The 23,795-nt window shown below is 52.3% G+C and overlaps 1 protein-coding gene across 2 annotated transcripts in view; it reads right to left on the minus strand.

Annotated features, from left to right (window-relative positions):
- The window catches only part of tmem108 (transmembrane protein 108), a 143,616-nt gene that overhangs the window by 95,843 nt on the left and 23,978 nt on the right, over nucleotides 1–23,795 (minus strand). For both annotated transcript variants that reach the window (XM_073023878.1, XM_073023877.1), the window contains exon 4: nucleotides 21,537–22,712. In XM_073023878.1, coding sequence (XP_072879979.1) covers nucleotides 21,537–22,712 — 1,176 coding nt within the window. The remainder of the gene's footprint in view (nucleotides 1–21,536; nucleotides 22,713–23,795) is intronic.

Below are 23,795 nucleotides of genomic sequence, written 5' to 3' on the forward strand. Positions count from 1 at the left end.
TCCGGAACTCACAGACACACTCACACCCGCTCTGAGTGCCCTGTCACCCTCTCGCGAACTCACAGACACACTCACACCCTGTCTGAGTGCTGTCACCCTCTACCAAACTCACAGACACACTCACGCCCTGTCTGAGTGCCCTGTCACCCTCTCCCAAACTCAGAGACACAGTCACACCCTGTCTGAGAGCCCTGTCACCCTCTCCCGAACTCACAGACACACTCACACCCGCTCTGAGTGCCCTGTCACCCTCTCCCGAACTCACAGAAACACTAACACCCTGTCTGAGTGTTGTCACCCTCTCGCGAACTCACAGACACACTCACACCCTGTCTGAGTGCTGTCACCCTCTACCAAACTCACAGACACACTCACACCCGCTCTGAGTGCCCTGTCACCCTCTCCCGAACTCAGAGACACACTCACACCTGTCTGGGTGCACTGTCACCCTCTCCCGATTTCACAGACACACTCACACCCTGTCTGAGGGCACTGTTACCCTCTCCCGAACTCACACAGAAACTCACACCCTGTCTGGGTGCCCTGTCACCCTCTCCCAAACTCACAGACACACTCACACCCTGTCTGAGAGCCCCGTCACCCTCTCCCGAACTCACAGACACACTCACACCCTGTCTGAGTGCTTTCACCCTCTCCCGAACTCACAGACACAATCACACCCTGTCTGAGAGCCCTGTCACCCTCTCCCGATCTCACAGACACACTCCCACCCTGTCTGAGTGCCCTGTCACCCTCTCCCGAAATCACAGACACACTCACACCCTGTCTGAGTGCCCTGTCAACCTCTCCCGAACTCACAGTCGCTCTCACACCCTGTCTGAGTGCCCTGTCACCCTCTCCCGAACTCACAGACACACTCACACCCTGTCTGAGTGCCCTGTCACTCTCTCCCGAACTCACAGACACACTCACACCCTGTCTGAGTGCCCTGTGACACTCTCCCGAACTCACAGACACACTCACACCCTGTCTGAGTGCCCTGTCAACCTCTCCCGAACTCACAGACACACTCACACCCTGTCTGAGTGCTTTCACCCTCTCCCGAACTCACAGACACAATCACACCCTGTCTGAGAGCCCTGTCACCCTCTCCCGATCTCACAGACACACTCACTCCCTGTCTGAGTGCTGTCACCCCCTATCAAACTCACATACACACTCACGCCCTATCTGAGTGCCCTGTCACCCTCTCCCGAACTCACAGACACACTCACAACCTGTCTGAGAGCCCTCTCACCCTCTCCGGAACTCACAGACACACTCACACCCGCTCTGAGTGCCCTGTCACCCTCTCGCGAACTCACAGACACACTCACACCCTGTCTGAGTGCTGTCACCCTCTACCAAACTCACAGACACACTCACGCCCTGTCTGAGTGCCCTGTCACCCTCTCCCAAACTCAGAGACACAGTCACACCCTGTCTGAGAGCCCTGTCACCCTCTCCCGAACTCACAGACACACTCACACCCTGTCTGAGTGCTGTCACCCTCTCCCGAACTCACAGACACACTCACACCCGCTCTGAGTGCCCTGTCACCCTCTCCCGAACTCACAGAAACACTAACACCCTGTCTGAGTGCTGTCACCCTCTCGCGAACTCACAGACACACTCACACCCTGTCTGAGTGCTGTCACCCTCTACCAAACTCACAGACACACTCACACCCGCTCTGAGTGCCCTGTCACCCTCTCCCGATTTCACAGTCACACTCACACCCTGTCTGAGGGCACTGTTACCCTCTCCCGAACTCACACAGACACTCACACCCTGTCTGGGTGCCCTGTCACCCTCTCCCAAACTCACAGACACACTCACACCCTGTCTGAGAGCCCCGTCACCCTCTCCCGAACTCACAGACACACTCACACCCGCTCTGAGTGCCCTGTCACCCTCTCCCGAACTCACAGACACACTCACACCCTGTCTGGGTGCACTGTCACCCTCTCACGATCTCACAGACACACTCACACCCTGTCTGAGTGCCCTGTCACCATCTCCCGAACTCACAGACACACTCACACCCTGTCTGAGTGCCCTGTCAACCTCTCCCGAACTCACAGTCGCTCTCACACCCTGTCTGAGTGCCCTGTCACCCTCTCCCGAACTCAGACACACTCACACCCTGTCTGAGTGCCCTGTCACTCTCTCCCGAACTCACAGACACACTCACACCCTGTCTGAGTGCCCTGTGACACTCTCCCGAACTCACAGACACACTCACACCCTGTCTGAGTGCCCTGTCAACCTCTCCCGAACTCACAGACACACTCACACCCTGTCTGAGTGCTGTCACCCTCTCCCGAACTCACAGAGACAATCACACCCTGTCTGAGAGCCCTGTCACCCTCTCCCGATCTCACAGACACACTCACACCCTGTCTGAGTGCCCTGTCACCCTCTCCCGAAATCACAGACACATTCACACCCTGTCTGAGTGCCCTTTCACCCTCTCCCGAACTCACAGACACACTCACACCCTGTCTGAGTGCCCTGTCACACTCTCCCGAACTCACAGACACACTCACACCCTGTCTGAGTGCTGTCACCCTCTCCCGAACTCACAGACACAATGATACCCTGTCTGAGTGCCCTGTCACCCTCTCGCAAACTCACAGAAACACTCACTCCCTGTCTGAGTGCTGTCACCCCCTATCAAACTCACAGACACACTCACGCCTTATCTGAGTGCCCTGTCACCCTCTCCCGAACTCACAGACACACTCACAACCTGTCTGAGAGCCCTCTCACCCTCTCCGGAACTCACAGACACACTCACACCCGCTCTGAGTGCCCTGTCACCCTCTCGCGAACTCACAGACACACTCACACCCTGTCTGAGTGCTGTCACCCTCTACCAAACTCACAGACACACTCACGCCCTGTCTGAGTGCCCTGTCACCCTCTCCCAAACTCAGAGACACAGTCACACACTGTCTGAGAGCCCTGTCACCCTCTCCCGAACTCACAGACACACTCACACCCGCTCTGAGTGCCCTGTCACCCTCTCCCGAACTCACAGAAACACTAACACCCTGTCTGAGTGTTGTCACCCTCTCGCGAACTCACAGACACACTCACACCCTGTCTGAGTGCTGTCACCCTCTACCAAACTCACAGACACACTCACACCCGCTCTGAGTGCCCTGTCACCCTCTCCCGAACTCAGAGACACACTCACACCTGTCTGGGTGCACTGTCACCCTCTCCCGATTTCACAGACACACTCACACCCTGTCTGAGGGCACTGTTACCCTCTCCCGAACTCACACAGAAACTCACACCCTGTCTGGGTGCCCTGTCACCCTCTCCCAAACTCACAGACACACTCACACCCTGTCTGAGAGCCCCGTCACCCTCTCCCGAACTCACAGACACACTCACACCCTGTCTGAGTGCTTTCACCCTCTCCCGAACTCACAGACACAATCACACCCTGTCTGAGAGCCCTGTCACCCTCTCCCGATCTCACAGACACACTCCCACCCTGTCTGAGTGCCCTGTCACCCTCTCCCGAAATCACAGACACATTCACACCCTGTCTGAGTGCCCTGTCACACTCTCCCGAACTCACAGACACACTCACACCCTGTCTGAGTGCTGTCACCCTCTCCCGAACTCACAGACACAATGATACCCTGTCTGATTGGCCTGTCACCCTCTCGCAAACTCACAGAAACACTCACTCCCTGTCTGAGTGCTGTCACCCCCTATCAAACTCACAGACACACTCACGCCCTATCTGAGTGCCCTGTCACCCTCTCCCGAACTCACAGACACACTCACAACCTGTCTGAGAGCCCTCTCACCCTCTCCGGAACTCACAGACACACTCACACCCGCTCTGAGTGCCCTGTCACCCTCTCGCGAACTCACAGACACACTCACACCCTGTCTGAGTGCTGTCACCCTCTACCAAACTCACAGACACACTCACGCCCTGTCTGAGTGCCCTGTCACCCTCTCCCAAACTCAGAGACACAGTCACACCCTGTCTGAGAGCCCTGTCACCCTCTCCCGAACTCACAGACACACTCACACCCTGTCTGAGTGCTGTCACCCTCTCCCGAACTCACAGACACACTCACACCCGCTCTGAGTGCCCTGTCACCCTCTCCCGAACTCACAGAAACACTAACACCCTGTCTGAGTGCTGTCACCCTCTCGCGAACTCACAGACACACTCACACCCTGTCTGAGTGCTGTCACCCTCTACCAAACTCACAGACACACTCACACCCGCTCTGAGTGCCCTGTCACCCTCTCCCGATTTCACAGACACACTCACACCCTGTCTAAGGGCACTGTTACCCTCTCCCGAACTCACACAGACACTCACACCCTGTCTGGGTACCCTGTCACCCTCTCCCAAACTCACAGACACACTCACACACTGTCTGAGAGCCCCGTCACCCTCTCCCGAACTCACAGACACACTCACACCCGCTCTGAGTGCCCTGTCACCCTCTCCCGAACTCACAGACACACTCACACCCTGTCTGGGTGCACTGTCACCCTCTCACGATCTCACAGACACACTCACACCCTGTCTGAGGGCCCTGTTACCCTCTCCCGAACTCACACGCACACTCACACCCCGTCTGAGTGCCTTGTCACACTCTCCCGAACTCAGATACACACTCACACCCTGTCTGAGTGCCCTGTCACTCTCTCCCAAACTCACAGACACACTCACATCCTGTCTGAGTGCCCTGTGACCCTCTCCCGAACTCACAGACACACACACACCCTGTCTGAGTGCCCTGTCACCATCTCCCGAACTCACAGACACACTCACACCCTGTCTGAGTGCCCTGTCAACCTCTCCCGAACTCACAGTCGCTCTCACACCCTGTCTGAGTGCCCTGTCACCCTCTCCCGAACTCACAGACACACTCACACCCTGTCTGAGTGCCCTGTCACTCTCTCCCGAACTCACAGACACACTCACACCCTGTCTGAGTGCCCTGTGACACTCTCCCGAACTCACAGACACACTCACACCCTGTCTGAGTGCCCTGTCAACCTCTCCCGAACTCACAGACACACTCACACCCTGTCTGAGTGCTGTCACCCTCTCCCGAACTCACAGACACAATCACACCCTGTCTGAGAGCCCTGTCACCCTCTCCCGATCTCACAGACACACTCAGACCCTGTCTGAGTGCCCTGTCACCCTCTCCCGAAATCACAGACACATTCACACCCGCTCTGAGGGCCCTGTTACCCTCTCCCGAACTCACAGACACACTCACACCCTGTCTGAGTGCCCTGTCACTCTCTCCCGAACTCACAGACACACTCACTCCCTGTCTGAGTGCCCTTTCACCCTCTCCCGAACTCACAGACACACTCACACCCTGTCTGAGTGCCCTGTCACACTCTCCCGAACTCACAGACACACTCACACCCTGTCTGAGTGCTGTCACCCTCTCCCGAACTCACAGACACAATGATACCCTGTCTGAGTGGCCTGTCACCCTCTCGCAAACTCACAGAAACACTCACTCCCTGTCTGAGTGCTGTCACCCCCTATCAAACTCACAGACACACTCACGCCTTATCTGAGTGCCCTGTCACCCTCTCCCGAACTCACAGACACACTCACAACCTGTCTGAGAGCCCTCTCACCCTCTCCGGAACTCACAGACACACTCACACCCGCTCTGAGTGCCCTGTCACCCTCTCGCGAACTCACAGACACACTCACACCCTGTCTGAGTGCTGTCACCCTCTACCAAACTCACAGACACACTCACGCCCTGTCTGAGTGCCCTGTCACCCTCTCCCAAAATCAGAGACACAGTCACACCCTGTCTGAGAGCCCTGTCACCCTCTCCCGAACTCACAGACACACCCACACCCGCTCTGAGTGCCCTGTCACCCTCTCCCGAACTCACAGAAACACTAACACCCTGTCTGAGTGCTGTCACCCTCTCGCGAACTCACAGACACACTCACACCCTGTCTGAGTGCTGTCACCCTCTACCAAACTCACAGACACACTCACACCCGCTCTGAGTGCCCTGTCACCCTCTCCCGAACTCAGAGACACACTCACACCTGTCTGGGTGCACTGTCACCCTCTCCCGATTTCACAGACACACTCACACCCTGTCTGAGGGCACTGTTACCCTCTCCCGAACTCACACAGACACTCACACCCTGTCTGGGTGCCCTGTCACCCTCTCCCAAACTCACAGACACACTCACACCCTGTCTGAGAGCCCAGTCACCCTCTCCCGAACTCACAGACACACTCACACCCGCTCTGAGTGCCCTGTCACCCTCTCCCGAACTCACAGACACACTCACACCCTGTCTGGGTGCACTGTCACCCTCTCACGATCTCACAGACACACTCACACCCTGTCTGAGGGCCCTGTTACCCTCTCCCGAACTCACACACACACTCACACCCCGTCTGAGTGCCTTGTCACACTCTCCCGAACTCAGATACACACTCACACACTGTCTGAGTGCCCTGTCACTCTCTCCCAAACTCACAGACACACTCACATCCTGTCTGAGTGCCCTGTGACCCTCTCCCGAACTCACAGACACACTCACACCCTGTCTGAGTGCCCTGTCAACCTCTCCCGAACTCACAGTCGCTCTCACACCCTGTCTGAGTGCCCTGTCACCCTCTCCCGAACTCACAGACACACTCACACCCTGTCTGAGTGCCCTGTCACTCTCTCCCGAACTCACAGACACACTCACACCCTGTCTGAGTGCCCTGTGACACTCTCCCGAACTCACAGACACACTCACACCCTGTCTGAGTGCCCTGTGACACTCTCCCGAACTCACAGACACACTCACACCCTGTCTGAGTGCCCTGTGACACTCTCCCGAACTCACAGACACACTCACACCCTGTCTGAGTGCCCTGTCAACCTCTCCCGAACTCACAGACACAATCACACCCTGTCTGAGAGCCCTGTCACCCTCTCCCGATCTCACAGACACACTCACACCCTGTCTGAGTGCCCTGTCACCCTCTCCCGAAATCACAGACACATTCACACCCTGTCTGAGTGCCCTGTCACCCTCTCCCTAACTCACAGACACACTCACACCCTGTCTGAGTGCCCTGTCACCCTCTCCCGAACTCACAGACACACTCACACCCTGTCTGAGTGCCCTGTCACACTCTCCCGAACTCACAGACACACTCACACCCTGTCTGAGTGCTGTCACCCTCTCCCGAACTCACAGACACACACACACCCTGTCTGAGTGCTGTCACCCTCTCCCGAACTCACAGACACAATGATACCCTGTCTGAGTGCCCTGTCACCCTCTCCCGAACTCACAGACACACTCACAACCTGTCTGAGAGCCCTCTCACCCTCTCCGGAACTCACAGACACACTCACACCCGCTCTGAGTGCCCTGTCACCCTCTCGCGAACTCACAGACACACTCACACCCTGTCTGAGTGCTGTCACCCTCTACCAAACTCACAGACACACTCACGCCCTGTCTGAGAGCCCTGTCACCCTCTCCCGAACTCACAGACACACTCACACCCTGTCTGAGTGCCCTGTCACACTCTCCCGAACTCACAGATACACTAACACCCTGTCTGAGTGCTGTCACCCTCTCGCGAACTCACAGACACACTCACACCCTGTCTGAGTGCTGTCACCCTCTACCAAACTCACAGACACACTCACACCCGCTCTGAGTGCCCTGTCACCCTCTCCCGAACTCAGAGACACACTGACACCCTGTCTGGGTGCACTGTCACCGTCTCCCGATTTCACAGACACACTCACACCCTGTCTGAGGGCACTGTTACCCTCTCCCGAACTCACACAGACACTCACACCCTGTCTGGGTTCCCTGTCACCCTCTCCCGAATTCACAGACACACTCACACCCTGTCTGAGAGCCCCGTCACCCTCTCCCGAACTCACAGACACACTCACACCCTGTCTGAGTGCCCTGTGACACTCTCCCGAACTCACAGACACACTCACACCCTGTCTGAGTGCCCTGTCAACCTCTCCCGAACTCACAGACACACTCACACCCTGTCTGAGTGCCCTGTCACCCTCTCCCGAACTCACAGACACACTCACACCCTGTCTGAGTGCTGTCACCCTCTCCTGAACTCACAGACACACTCACTCCCTGTCTGAGTGCCCTGTCACCCTCTCCCGAACTCACAGACACACTCACTCCCTGTCTGAGAGCCCTGTCACTCTCTCCCGAACTCACAGACACACTCACACCCTGTCTGAGTGCTATCACCCTCTCCCGAACTCACAGACACACTCACACCCTGTCTGAGTGCCCTGTCACCCTCTCGCGAACTCACAGACACACTCACACCCTGTCTGAGTGCCCTGTCACCCTCTCCCAAACTCACAGACACACTCACACCCTGTCTGAGTGCCCTGTCACCCTCTCCCGAACTCACAGACACACTCACACCCTGTCTGAGTGCCCTGTCACCCTCTCCCGAACTCACAGACACACTCACACCCTGTCTGAGTGCTATCACCCTCTCCCGAACTCACAGACACAGTCACACCCTGTCTGAGTGCCCTGTCACCCTCTCCCGAACTCACAGACACACTCACACCCTGTCTGAGTGCTATCACCCTCTCCCGAACTCACAGACACACTCACACCCTGTCTGAGTGCCCTGTCACCCTCTCCCGAACTCACAGACACACTCACACCCTGTCTGAGTGCTATCACCCTCTCCCGAACTCACAGACACACTCACACCCTGTCTGAGTGCCCTGTCACCCTCTCGCGAACTCACAGACACACTCACACCCTGTCTGAGTGCCCTGTCACCCTCTCCCGAACTCACAGACACACTCACACCCTGTCTGAGTGCCCTGTCACCCTCTCCCGAACTCACAGACACACTCACACCCTGTCTGAGTGCCCTGTCACCCTCTCCCGAACTCACAGACACACTCACACCCTGTCTGAGTGCCCTGTCACCCTCTCCCGAACTCACAGACACACTCACACCCTGTCTGAGTGCTGTCACCCTCTCCCGAACTCACAGACACAATGATACCCTGTCTGAGTGGACTGTCACCCTCTCGCAAACTCACAGACACACTCACTCCCTGTCTGTGCTGTCACCCTCTACCAAACTCACAGACACACTCACACCCTGTCTGGGTGCACTGTCACCCTCTCCCGATTTCACAGACACACTGACACCCTGTCTGAGGGCCCTGTTACCCTCTCCCGAACTCACAGACACACTCACACCCTGTCTGAGTGCTGTCACCCTCTCCTGAACTCACCGACACACTCACACCCTGTCTGGGTGCACTGTCACCCTCTCCCGATTTCACAGACACACTGACACCCTGTCTGAGGGCCCTGTTACCCTCTCCCGAACTCACAGACACACTCACACACTGTCTGAGTGCTGTCACCCTCTCCTGAACTCACAGACACACTCACACCCTGTCTGGGTGCACTGTCACCCTCTCCCGATTTCACAGACACACTGACACCCTGTCCGGATACCCTGTCACCCTCTCCCAAACTCACAGACACACTCACACCCTGTCTGAGTGCCCTGTCACCCTCTCCCGAACTCACAGAAACACTCACACCCTGTCTGAGTGCTGTCACCCTCTCGCGAACTCACAGACACACTCACCCCCTGTCTGAGTGCTGTCACCCTCTCCCGAACTCACAGACACAATGATACCCTGTCTGAGTGGCCTGTCACCCTCTCGCAAACTCACAGACACGCTCACGCCCTGTCTGAGTGCCCTGTCACCCTCTCCCAAACTCAGAGACACAGTCACACCCTGTCTGAGAGCCCTGTCACCCTCTCCCGAACTCACAGACACACTCACACCCTGTCTGAGTGCCCTGTCACCCTCTCACGATCTCACAGACACACTCACACCCTGTCTGAGTGCCCTGTCACCCTCTCCCGAACTCACAGACACACTCACTCCCTGTCTGAGTGCTGTCACCCTGTCGCGAACTCACAGACACACTGACACCCTTTCTGAGTGCTGTCACCCTCTCCCAAACTCACAGACACACTCACAACGTGTCTCAGTGCTGTCACCCTCTCCGGAACTCACAGACACACTCACACCCTGTCTGAGTGCTGGCACCCTCTCCCGAACTCACAGACACACTCACACCGTGTCCGAGTGCCCTGACACCCTCACCCGAACTCACAGACACACTCACACCCTGTCAGAATGCCCTGTCACACTCTCCCTTACTCACAGACACAGTCACACCCTGTCTGAGTGCCCTATCACCCTCTCCCGAACTCACAGACACACTCACACCCTGTCTGAGTGCTGTCACCCTCTCGCGAACTCACAGACACACTCACACCCTGTCTGAGTGCTGTCACCCTCTACCAAACTCACAGACACACTCACACCCGCTCTGAGTGCCCTGTCACCCTCTCCCGAACTCAGAGACACACTCACACCCTGTCTGGGTGCACTGTCACCGTCTCCCGATTTCACAGACACACTCACACCCTGTCTGAGGGCACTGTTACCCTCTCCCGAACTCACACAGACACTCACACCCTGTCTGGGTGCCCTGTCACCCTCTCCCAAACTCACAGACACACTCACACCCTGTCTGAGAGCCCCGTCACCCTCTCCCGAACTCACAGACACACTCACACCCGCTCTGAGTGCCCTGTCACCCTCTCCCGAACTCACAGACACACTCACACCCTGTCTGGGTGCACTGTCACCCTCTCACGATCTCACAGACACACTCACACCCTGTCTGAGGGCCCTGTTACCCTCTCCCGAACTCACACACACACTTACACCCCGTCTGAGTGGATTGTCACACTCTCCCGAACTCAGATACACACTCACACCCTGTCTGAGTGCCCTGTCACCCTCTCCCGAATTCACAGACACACTCACACCGTGTCTGAGTGCCCTGTCACTCTCTCCCGAACTCACAGACACACTCACACCGTCTGAGTGCCCTGTGACACTCTCCCGAACTCACAGACACACTCACACCCTGTCTGAGTGCCCTGTCAACCTCTCCCGAACTCACAGACACACTCACACCCTGTCTGAGTGCCCTGTCACCCTCTCCCGAACTCACAGACACACTCACACCCTGTCTGAGTGCTGTCACCCTCTCCTGAACTCACAGACACACTCACTCCCTGTCTGAGTGCCCTGTCACCCTCTCCCGAACTCACAGACACACTCACTCCCTGTCTGAGAGCCCTGTCACTCTCTCCCGAACTCACAGACACACTCACACCCTGTCTGAGTGCTATCACCCTCTCCCGAACTCACAGACACACTCACACCCTGTCTGAGTGCCCTGTCACCCTCTCCCGAACTCACAGAAACACTCACACCCTGTCTGAGTGCTGTCACCCTCTCGCGAACTCACAGACACACTCACCCCCTGTCTGAGTGTTGTCACCCTCTCCCGAACTCACAGACACAATGATACCCTGTCTGAGTGGCCTGTCACCCTCTCGCAAACTCACAGACACACTCACGCCCTGTCTGAGTGCCCTGTCACCCTCTCCCAAACTCAGAGACACAGTCACACCCTGTCTGAGAGCCCTGTCACCCTCTTCCGAACTCACAGACACACTCACACCCTGTCTGAGTGCCCTGTCACCCTCTCCCGAACTCACAGACACACTCACACCCTGTCTGAGTGCTGTCACCCTCTCCTGAACTCACAGACACACTCACTCCCTGTCTGAGTGCCCTGTCACCCTCTCCCGAACTCACAGACACACTCACTCCCTGTCTGAGAGCCCTGTCACTCTCTCCCGAACTCACAGACACACTCACACCCTGTCTGAGTGCTGGCACCCTCTCCCGAACTCACAGACACACTCACACCGTGTCCGAGTGCCCTGTCACCCTCACCCGAACTCACAGACACACTCACACCCTGTCAGAATGCCCTGTCACACTCTCCCTTACTCACAGACACAGTCACACCCTGTCTGAGTGCCCTATCACCCTCTCCCGAACTCACAGACACACTCACACCCTGTCTGAGTGCTGTCACCCTCTCGCGAACTCACAGACACACTCACACCCTGTCTGAGTGCTGTCACCCTCTACCAAACTCACAGACACACTCACACCCGCTCTGAGTGCCCTGTCACCCTCTCCCGAACTCAGAGACACACTCACACCCTGTCTGGGTGCACTGTCACCGTCTCCCGATTTCACAGACACACTCACACCCTGTCTGAGGGCACTGTTACCCTCTCCCGAACTCACACAGACACTCACACCCTGTCTGGGTGCCCTGTCACCCTCTCCCAAACTCACAGACACACTCACACCCTGTCTGAGAGCCCCGTCACCCTCTCCCGAACTCACAGACACACTCACACCCGCTCTGAGTGCCCTGTCACCCTCTCCCGAACTCACAGACACACTCACACCCTGTCTGGGTGCACTGTCACCCTCTCACGATCTCACAGACACACTCACACCCTGTCTGAGGGCCCTGTTACCCTCTCCCGAACTCACACACACACTCACACCCCGTCTGAGTGGATTGTCACACTCTCCCGAACTCAGATACACACTCACACCCTGTCTGAGTGCCCTGTCACCCTCTCCCGAATTCACAGACACACTCACACCGTGTCTGAGTGCCCTGTCACTCTCTCCCGAACTCACAGACACACTCACACCGTCTGAGTGCCCTGTGACACTCTCCCGAACTCACAGACACACTCACACCCTGTCTGAGTGCCCTGTCAACCTCTCCCGAACTCACAGACACACTCACACCCTGTCTGAGTGCCCTGTCACCCTCTCCCGAACTCACAGACACACTCACACCCTGTCTGAGTGCTGTCACCCTCTCCTGAACTCACAGACACACTCACTCCCTGTCTGAGTGCCCTGTCACCCTCTCCCGAACTCACAGACACACTCACTCCCTGTCTGAGAGCCCTGTCACTCTCTCCCGAACTCACAGACACACTCACACCCTGTCTGAGTGCTATCACCCTCTCCCGAACTCACAGACACACTCACACCCTGTCTGAGTGCCCTGTCACCCTCTCCCGAACTCACAGAAACACTCACACCCTGTCTGAGTGCTGTCACCCTCTCGCGAACTCACAGACACACTCACCCCCTGTCTGAGTGTTGTCACCCTCTCCCGAACTCACAGACACAATGATACCCTGTCTGAGTGGCCTGTCACCCTCTCGCAAACTCACAGACACACTCACGCCCTGTCTGAGTGCCCTGTCACCCTCTCCCAAACTCAGAGACACAGTCACACCCTGTCTGAGAGCCCTGTCACCCTCTTCCGAACTCACAGACACACTCACACCCTGTCTGAGTGCCCTGTCACCCTCTTCCGAACTCACAGACACACTCACACCCTGTCTGAGTGCCCTGTCACCCTCTCCCGATCTCACAGACACACTCACACCCTGTCTGAGTGCCCTGTCACCCTCTCCCGAACTCACAGACACACTCACTCCCTGTCTGAGTGCTGTCACCCTGTCGCGAACTCACAGACACACTCACACCCTGTCTGAGTGCTGTCACCCTCTCCCAAACTCACAGACACACTCACACCCTGTCTCAGTGCTGTCACCCTCTCCGGAACTCACAGACACACTCACACCCTGTCTGAGTGCTGGCACCCTCTCCCGAACTCACAGACACACTCACACCGTCTGAGTGCCCTGTGACACTCTCCCGAACTCACAGACACACTCACACCCTGTCTGAGTGCCCTGTCAACCTCTCCCGAACTCACAGACACACTCACACCCTGTCTGAGTGCCCTGTCACCCTCTCCCGAACTCACAGACACACTCACACCCTGTCTGAGTGCTGTCACCCTCTCCTGAACTCACAGACACACTCACTCCCTGTCTGAGTGCCCTGTCACCCTCTCCCGAACTCACAGACACACTCACTCCCTGTCTGAGAGCCCTGTCACTCTCTCCCGAACTCACAGACACACTCACACCCTGTCTGAGTGCTATCACCCTCTCCCGAACTCACAGACACACTCACACCCTGTCTGAGTGCCCTGTCACCCTCTCGCGAACTCACAGACACACTCACACCCTGTCTGAGTGCCCTGTCACCCTCTCCCGAACTCACAGACACACTCACACCCTGTCTGAGTGCCCTGTCACCCTCTCCCGAACTCACAGACACACTCACACCCTGTCTGAGTGCCCTGTCACCCTCTCCCGAACTCACAGACACACTCACACCCTGTCTGAGTGCTATCACCCTCTCCCGAACTCACAGACACACTGACACCCTGTCTGAGTGCCCTGTCACCCTCTCCCGAACTCACAGACACACTCACACCCTGTCTGAGTGCTATCACCCTCTCCCGAACTCACAGACACACTCACACCCTGTCTGAGTGCCCTGTCACCCTCTCCCGAACTCACAGACACACTCACACCCTGTCTGAGTGCTATCACCCTCTCCCGAACTCACAGACACACTCACACCCTGTCTGAGTGCCCTGTCACCCTCTCGCGAACTCACAGACACACTCACACCCTGTCTGAGTGCCCTGTCACCCTCTCCCGAACTCACAGACACACTCACACCCTGTCTGAGTGCCCTGTCACCCTCTCCCGAACTCACAGACACACTCACACCCTGTCTGAGTGCCCTGTCACCCTCTCCCGAACTCACAGACACACTCACACCCTGTCTGAGTGCCCTGTCACCCTCTCCCGAACTCACAGACACACTCACACCCTGTCTGAGTGCTGTCACCCTCTCCCGAACTCACAGACACAATGATACCCTGTCTGAGTGGACTGTCACCCTCTCGCAAACTCACAGACACACTCACTCCCTGTCTGTGCTGTCACCCTCTACCAAACTCACAGACACACTCACGCCCTGTCTGAGAGCCCTGTCACCCTCTCCCGAACTCACAGACACACTCACACCCGCTCTGAGTGCCCTGTCACCCTCTCCCGAACTCACCGACACACTCACACCCTGTCTGCGTGCACTGTCACCCTCTCCCGATTTCACAGACACACTGACACCCTGTCTGAGGGCCCTGTTACCCTTTCCCGAACTCACAGACACACTCACACCCTGTCTGAGTGCTGTCACCCTCTCCTGAACTCACCGACACACTCACACCCTGTCTGGGTGCACTGTCACCCTCTCCCGATTTCACAGACACACTGACACCCTGTCTGAGGGCCCTGTTACCCTCTCCCGAACTCACAGACACACTCACACCCTGTCTGAGTGCTGTCACCCTCTCCTGAACTCACAGACACACTCACACCCTGTCTGGGTGCACTGTCACCCTCTCCCGATTTCACAGACACACTGACACCCTGTCCGGTTACCCTGTCACCCTCTCCCAAACTCACAGACACACTCACACCCTGTCTGAGTGCCCTGTCACCCTCTCCCGAACTCACAGAAACACTCACACCCTGTCTGAGTGCTGTCACCCTCTCGCGAACTCACAGACACACTCACCCCCTGTCTGAGTGCTGTCACCCTCTCCCGAACTCACAGACACAATGATACCCTGTCTGAGTGGCCTGTCACCCTCTCGCAAACTCACAGAAACACTCACACCCTGTCTGAGTGCTGTCACCCTCTCGCGAACTCACAGACACACTCACCCCCTGTCTGAGTGCTGTCACCCTCTCCCGAACTCACAGACACAATGATACCCTGTCTGAGTGCCCTGTCACCCTCTCCCAAACTCACAGACACACTCACACCCTGTCTGAGTGCCCTGTCACCCTCTCCCGAACTCACAGAAACACTCACACCCTGTCTGAGTGCTGTCACCCTCTCGCGAACTCACAGACACACTCACCCCCTGTCTGAGTGCTGTCACCCTCTCCCGAACTCACAGACACAATGATACCCTGTCTGAGAGCCCTGTCACCCTCTTCCGAACTCACAGACACACTCACACCCTGTCTGAGTGCCCTGTCACCCTCTCCCGATCTCACAGACACACTCACACCCTGTCTGAGTGCCCTGTCACCCTCTCCCGAACTCACAGACACACTCACTCCCTGTCTGAGTGCTGTCACCCTGTCGCGAACTCACAGACACACTCACACCCTGTCTGAGTGCTGTCACCCTCTCCCAAACTCACAGACACACTCACACCCTGTCTCAGTGCTGTCACCCTCTCCCGAACTCACAGACACACTCACACCGTGTCCGAGTGCCCTGTCACCCTCTCCCGAACTCACAGACACACTCACACCCTGTCAGAATGCCCTGTCACACTCTCCCTTACTCACAGACACATTCACACCCTGTCTGAGTGCCCTATCACCCTCTCCCGAACTCACAGACACACTCACACCCTGTCTGAGTGCTGTCACCCTCTCCCGAACTCACAGACACACTCACACCCTGTCTGAGTGCTGTCACCCTCTCCCAAACTCACAGACACACTCACGCCCTGTCTGAGTGCCCTGTCACCCTCTCCCGACTCACAGACACACTCACACCCTGCCTGAGTGCTGTCACCCTGTCGCGAACTCACAGACACACTCACACCCTGTCTCAGTGCTGTCACCCTCTCCGAAACTCACAAACACACTCACACCCTGTCTGAGTGCCCTGTCACCCTCTCCCAAACTCAGACACACTCACACCCTGTCTGAGTGCCCTGTCACCCTCTCCTGAACTCAGACACACTCACACCCTGTCTGAGTGCCCTGTCACACTCTCCCCGAACTCACAGACACACTCACACCCTGTCTGAGTGCCCTATCACCCTCTCCCGAATTCACAGACACACTCACACCCTGTCTGAGTGGTGGCACCCTCTCCCGAACTCACAGACACACTCACACCCTGTCTGAGTGCTGTCACCCTCTCCCGAACTCACAGACACACTCACACCCTGTCTAAGTGCTGTCACCCTGTCCCAAACTCACAGACACACTCACACCCTGTCTGAGTGCCCTGTAACCCTCTCCCGAACTCACAGACACACTCACACCGTGTTTGAGTGCCCTGTCACCCTCTCCCGAATTCACAGACACACTCACACCCTGTCTGAGTGCTGTCACCCTCTCCCGATCTCACAGACACACTCACACCCTGTCTGAGTGCTGTCACCCTCTCCCGAACTTATCTTCTTCTACCTTTGGCCACAAACGTATCAATCACCCCTGCCGTGGACAGTTTCTGGAGCTCCAAGATTCGTATGCTCCATGACCACAGGACTTAAGTGTGTAAATGTAGGAGGGGACTATGTTGAAATATAAATGTGCTAGGTTTTGCAAAATTGACTCCTTCTACCTAAGGCCATGAACTTATCAATCACCCTCGTATTTATACAACTGCTTGTTTTATTGTAACAGTGCCAGTAACATACTGTGTTACATAAACATACAGCTGATACTTTATGAAATCTGTCAACATTCAGGCCATGCCACTCAGGGGCGTGCTAATATTATTCTGTGACCGCATCAGCTGGATTGTAACCATGTATGTGTGTTTTAAGTGACTGTATGTACTGTGTTTCGAACTTTGGCTTACGGAACAAAATTTTGTTTATTTGTATAGATGTGCATGTTCGAATGATAATTAAACTGAAACAGAAAATGATACAGTAGTAATTGAGATTCTTTGGAGTCAATCATTGAATATTATCTGTAGCCTGTAGACTTGAATCAATACAGGTAGTATAGTGTGGAAACAGGACATTGCAAAAAATCTTAGTCTATTTTAAAACTATTTTGATGAAAATAATTGACAGGCAAAGGGGGAAGAAAAATGGATGTGTAGAATCAGATTGTTGTAAGGCACTTTTTGTATGAGGTGTTTGTTAGAAGGGTGGTGGTTTTTTTTGCATTCAGGCGGAGGTGGAGCAGACTGAATATCACAGCAAACACAAACCTGCTGGCTGAGTCAGCTCCCAGATCTTCTGATCTTAACTTACATTATCACAAGGACTTCAAATAGAGCGGAGGTTTGTCGCTATAGATAATATGGTCCACACTACCTGGTTTATGGAAGTCACCGGTTACTATTGTTCCAAAACTCACTCAGGAGCATTCATTGTTTGACTAATTTATATATATCCTGTGGGCAACTTTGTGGACAGTTGCCTTTTCATGTATTCTTCAGATATGTGAACAAATGATCATAATATTGCTCATTGGTCTTGTTGGTTCATTAACATGTGTGTAATCTTCAGCTGATGACATAGCCACTATTCTAAACTTTAGTTTCACGCCATTACTGATCTTTTCACATCTACTTCAGTTTTACTGATGCACGTTTTTAGGACCTTTTATCAAATGCCTTTGAAAATCTATGCACACAGCTCATTAACTCTGTTGTCCCAATTAATTTTCCTATTATCTCAATCATTCAATACTTATGAATTGCCTTAAAAAATCTATGTTGGTTTTTCTTTACAGGTCGACATGTCCGAATATCTGTTAATTTTGTCCCACATTCTGATCTATATCAAGTTCCCCACCAGTGTTATTCTAACTGACTTGAATCCGTACATCCTATTTTGACAAAGCTATGCTCCAGTGCTTTGGCACTAGATACATGGTTAAAGGTGGAAGATCACCATGAGTATCTCCATAACTTTGACCCTTGTTTCTTTCAGCAACCTAATTTCATCCAGTTCGGAGCTGGTGACTAATCTGCAAAGACTTTAACCACTTTTTATCATAGAAAGCATCCTACCCAATATATCACAGCCTGGTATGGCAACTGTTCTGCCTAAGGCTGCAAGAAATTGTAGAGAGTGGTGAAGACAGCCCAGTGTAGCACAAAAACAGCCCCTCTTCCATCAATTCTATCTACACTTCTTATTGCCTTGGAAAATCAAGGACCCCTCCTACTCTGGCCATTCTCTTTTCTCCTCTCTCCCACCAGGTAGAAGATACAATAGCCTGAGAGGATGTACCACCAAGGTCAAGGACAGCTTCTATTCAGATGTTAGCAGACTCTTTAATGGACCCATCATATGAGTTCTTGATTTTCCAGTCTACCGCATTGTTGTTCTTACACTGTCTTTGTCTGCTTGCAATACACTTTCTCTGGAACTACAGCACTATATTCTATATTCTGGTTTCCTTTTACTGTCTAAGTGTCATTAGATGCGGCATGATCTACCTCGATGGAATGCAAACCTTTTAATTGTATCTTGGCACATGTGACAAGAACAAAATGATAATTAGATACATGTTTACAACCAGCCTTTCTGATACATATTCATCGATTTTTAGACCCCTCCCCCCAAAATCTCAGGTATTTCCTCCTTTACTGTAAATTCAGCATCATCTTCCTTGGTAGAGACAGACATTCCTATTACAGATTTGTGTAGATCAATTTTTGTTACTAATTATTCACCCTAACTAAAGATTCCCTACTTTTAAGTCACTAAAGGACTTCTGTTGTGTATTTTATGTTAGCTGCCAACTTAGTCTCATAGCATTTGTTGTCTAAACTTTCCATATTCAGCCTTGGTCTGACTTGTGTTATTGACTGGTTTTTCCCAACTCTCTTTTATTGCCTTATCTTACTCTTCCCCCCCCCCCCAAGAAGCTCTAATTTTGGCTTTATCATTTTTCTTTCATGCCTCTGCATATGTACAAGCCAAACCTGAAAAACGTCCCAGGTTTTATCTCCCTTATCTTCTGACATTTGGAATCTTGTTCAATTTATTTAAACAATTAAAGTTTGTATTTACAATTTCCTCTAACTGACTAATTAATTCATTGTTTATTAAATGATGTAGGTTCATTTCCTTGGTTCTCAGCTTGCCATAACACTCATGTTCAGTCCAAGTTTAACCCCTTGTGTTTTTGCTGCCCTTTCTCTCAGCTCTTCTTCTACCATCGTGTCACCTCTAATGTGTCTCCCTCAGTGTTTTATTTTGATCTCCCCTCCAGTCTTGGGTCTCCTGTCAACCTCTCTTTATATCCTTGTGTCTCCAACCTTACTTATCTCTCCCTCCTGGTGTTTGAAGGGGAGGTAAGGAGATAATGATGTTTCAAGTCAAGACCCTACATCAGGAAAGACTACTTAAGCAGGGTCTTGACCCACAACCACCCGTCTTTCTCCACAGATACAGTCTGACCTGTTGAGTTCCTCCAGCAGTTTGTTGCCCCAGATTTCAGCAAATGCAGACAGCTAAAATGACCACCTTAATTTAATTACATTATTATTTCCCATAATCATATCTGCAGACAAAATTAACTGATTGTTTGGCTCTCATGTTTGTAGGAGTGTGTATTTTCATTGAACTTTGATGTCTGATAACAAAAGTGACTTGGCCATATTTATTTAAAGCACAATAAAGCTTCTTTCACCACTGACAAACATTTACACAGTGTACTTTTGTGGATTGCAAATACTCCCAATGTGTGACAATTCACTTCTGATCCACAGGCAACAGTCCACAGTCAGGGGTTCAGCCAACACCATATCTCAGGTAAATGCCTACTTATTTGCTTGAAAGAGGGGTGAAGTCCCTTGTGTATTGAAATATGCAATGTCTCTGATATTCTATATACAATGTTCAATGTTGTATGTTCATTGTTCAATATTTTCTGTTCAGTTTTCCATGTATTTTTAAGGTGGAGGTAGATGCATTCTTGATAGCAAAAGGGTGAAATATTACAACAGAAAATGTAGAAGTGACAATCAGACAAAATGGTCTCATTAAATGGTGGAATTGGTTAAACAGTTGAGTAGCCTACTAGTTTATATGTTCATGTGTTCACTTTGACCAAAACCATCAGAATTACTGACCTATGCAATTGGAACCTGCCCACACCCCTCCCCTACACAGCCCAGTCTATCATAAAAATGAGCCTTCACCCCCACCCCACCAATGACTCTACACATTATTGTGTCGGGAATGCAGCCAACATAACTATAGACCCCACCCACCCTGGCCATTCTCTGTTCTCCTCTCCTGCCAGGCAGAAGATAAAAATACATGCCACCAGGCTCATGGACATCTTCTATCTCACTGTTAAAAGACTCATGAAGATAAACCCTTGATTTCCCAATTACCTCATCATGGGCCTTATACCTTATTCGTCTGCTTACACTGACTCCATTTTCTCTGTAAACATTTTTCTGGATTTGCTTAAGTTAAACAAGGAACATTAAAATGATGGGCATTATACCCTATATATGATATACTTCCTTATATATCTTTTCTGCAGTGAAAGGTGGTACCATCGTCATACCCTTCCCTATCTCCTTCCCCACCTCTCCCCTTACACTCCTTCATAGCTCTTTCCTTATCCACTCTGTTATTCCCTTCCTTTTCCCCTTCCCTTCCCTTTCCCCTTCCCTTCCCTTCCCCACTTTCTCCAGTATAAGGTTATCTGAGCAGCTCTGCTGGTCTGAGTAGGTTGAGATCTGTTCATTGGTAATGTACATCATAAAACATGCTGAATTTTCTAATCATTATCGTAAATGTGTATGCAGGGTAACTGATCCTATTGATATCCGTACAATTTGGAAATTTATCCCCTTACTTACAGCATGATGAAACAGGCACACTGACAGCCAGAATAATCCAGGCTATGTCTACTTTGCTGAGGCAGATAGTTGCTTTTTGTTGAGGCTTATCGACTTCCGTTGCATGAGAAATATTGCCAGGAGTTTCTGGGCCTCTGGTCTCCGCAGGAACAATTCTATTCAGGAAGCTTCCTGCTGCTGTTGACTCTGATTCAGTGAAGGTTGAGGAGATCCCAGATGAAACCATGGTTGGCACAATGCTAGCAGTTAAAGTATCGCTTTTCTTCATGCTGAATGCTGCCAGAGAGGATGAAGTATAAATCTCAAACACAGCTGAGAGGTTTCCATTAACTTTCAATAAATCCTGAAGTGCATCTTTATACGAGGAATATTCAGCTGTTGTTATAATATATGAATCTGAATTCAGAGCTGTCAATGACTTCAATGACAAGTTATCAAAGAGAGGAGGGACCTGTATGAATGAGCTCATTGCCAAGCCACTTGGCAAGGAAGGAAGAACTGGTGTCTGTAAAACCCTGTCCTCCACAATATTTGTTCCCTCAACTTGCCAGAGAGTTTTAAAGTCAAGCAGGTTAATGGGCTGATTTGGTGTGGCTTCATAATTTGATGATTTCAACATAGTGACATTGTGGCTATCAGCTGTACTTGAATCCAGCTCAGACTGATAATAAATGGACGGGGAGATTGTCACAAGTTCTCTGTATGAATTGGTGGAAAGTGAAGGATACAGTGTTACATTCCCATTCAGCAGTGCAGATTCCATTAACTCATTTTTGTGAACAGCAGGCAGTCTCTCATCTGCAGCAGTTTGTTCTGAATACAAAGTGCTTTGAGTATGCAAGGACACAGTGTCTGCCATTGTTCTGTGATAATTCTGGGCTACATCCCCTGGTAAGGTCGACATGGTTGGCTGGATGTCAGTAGGTGTGGGGTCAACCAAGCTGGTATCAACCCTCTTGGAGTCATAGGCTAACTGAAGATACTTTAAGGCATTCCCATCAGCATCGGAGGTCTTGTGTCTGTTAATACGGTCTGTTATCTTGGAATTGGCACTCAGTTGGGGTAAGGTCATTCTTACAGCTGTTGAGTCCGTGAGATAACTCTGAGACACTGACTTATGAGACAACCTGTGTGCTGTGGACATCAATTCTTCAGTCAGTGCCAGGATCAGAAGACCTAAATGTAAATAAGAAAGATTATTGGCAATCAGAATCATTTTCTAGACCAGGGAGTGACACAAAATAGGAGGCTCCTTGATACATCATGCCTGCACTAAACCTAACCCCATTCCTCTGCTCTTTCTCCACATCCTCCAAGTTGATTCCCGTTGTCAGAATTTGAAAGTGACCTTTGAATCTGATTCAATTATCCTGTCAGGCGGGGCCTTCCTTGGTGCACCAGCCTGCGGCAATGAACTTACTTCATTGTGCCTTTAAATCTGTGTCTGCTGATCACTGACCTTTCAGCCGCTCAAAATAATTTTTCATCATTCACTCTCTCAACCCACCTGTGGTTTTGAGCATTTTTTCTCATCTGCTCAGTCACAGTTAGGATAGTCACTGCCTATCAGTCCTAACAGAGATCTCAAACTCTCCTTTCCTGGAAATATTCTATTAGATGCCTTCTTTTGTCTCTCTGTCTTTGACACTGACCTTTGAGTGAGGAGTCCAGAGATAAAGGGAACATCCCAGCTGGATCTAAACAATGAAATAAAGGTTCTGCTAAAAGCCTTTAATATGTTAAAATTTGCTAGTGAAACAATAATAATCCATCTCATTTTCCTTTATTTGACATCCTCAGCTTTCAGTGATTTTCTGACACAACACCCCCATCTCTCTGTTTCTGCATTAACATAGTATCACTTCATTCCAAGACAGGAGACACCAGAGTCCATGATGGTGGAATCTACAGCAAAGGACAGGCTGCTGGAGGAACTCAGCAGGTTGAGCAGCATCTGTGTAGGAAAAATTGACATTTCGGTTGAAGTCCCTTCACCTATAATCTATTTAATTCCAGTCTCTCCCCCTTTCACTACACGTATCTTTCACACTACACCTGCCATCCCCCTGTTCAAATTCTCTTATGTTTTTTTCTGAAATCCAGAGCCAACTTTCTCATTTCTGTTTCATGACTTCTCTCAACTGTAGCCCAAGCTTGTTTAGAGTCAAGGTTGTTTAAAGAAAAGTGGCCCTAATTCTGAATCCCAAGGACTACCACTGTCCCACTGTCTTTGTCATTCCACAGAGACATAGAATCAGA

This window comes from Hemitrygon akajei, chromosome 20 (assembly GCF_048418815.1).
Source record: "Hemitrygon akajei chromosome 20, sHemAka1.3, whole genome shotgun sequence".
NCBI classification, from domain to species: Eukaryota; Metazoa; Chordata; class Chondrichthyes; order Myliobatiformes; family Dasyatidae; genus Hemitrygon; species Hemitrygon akajei.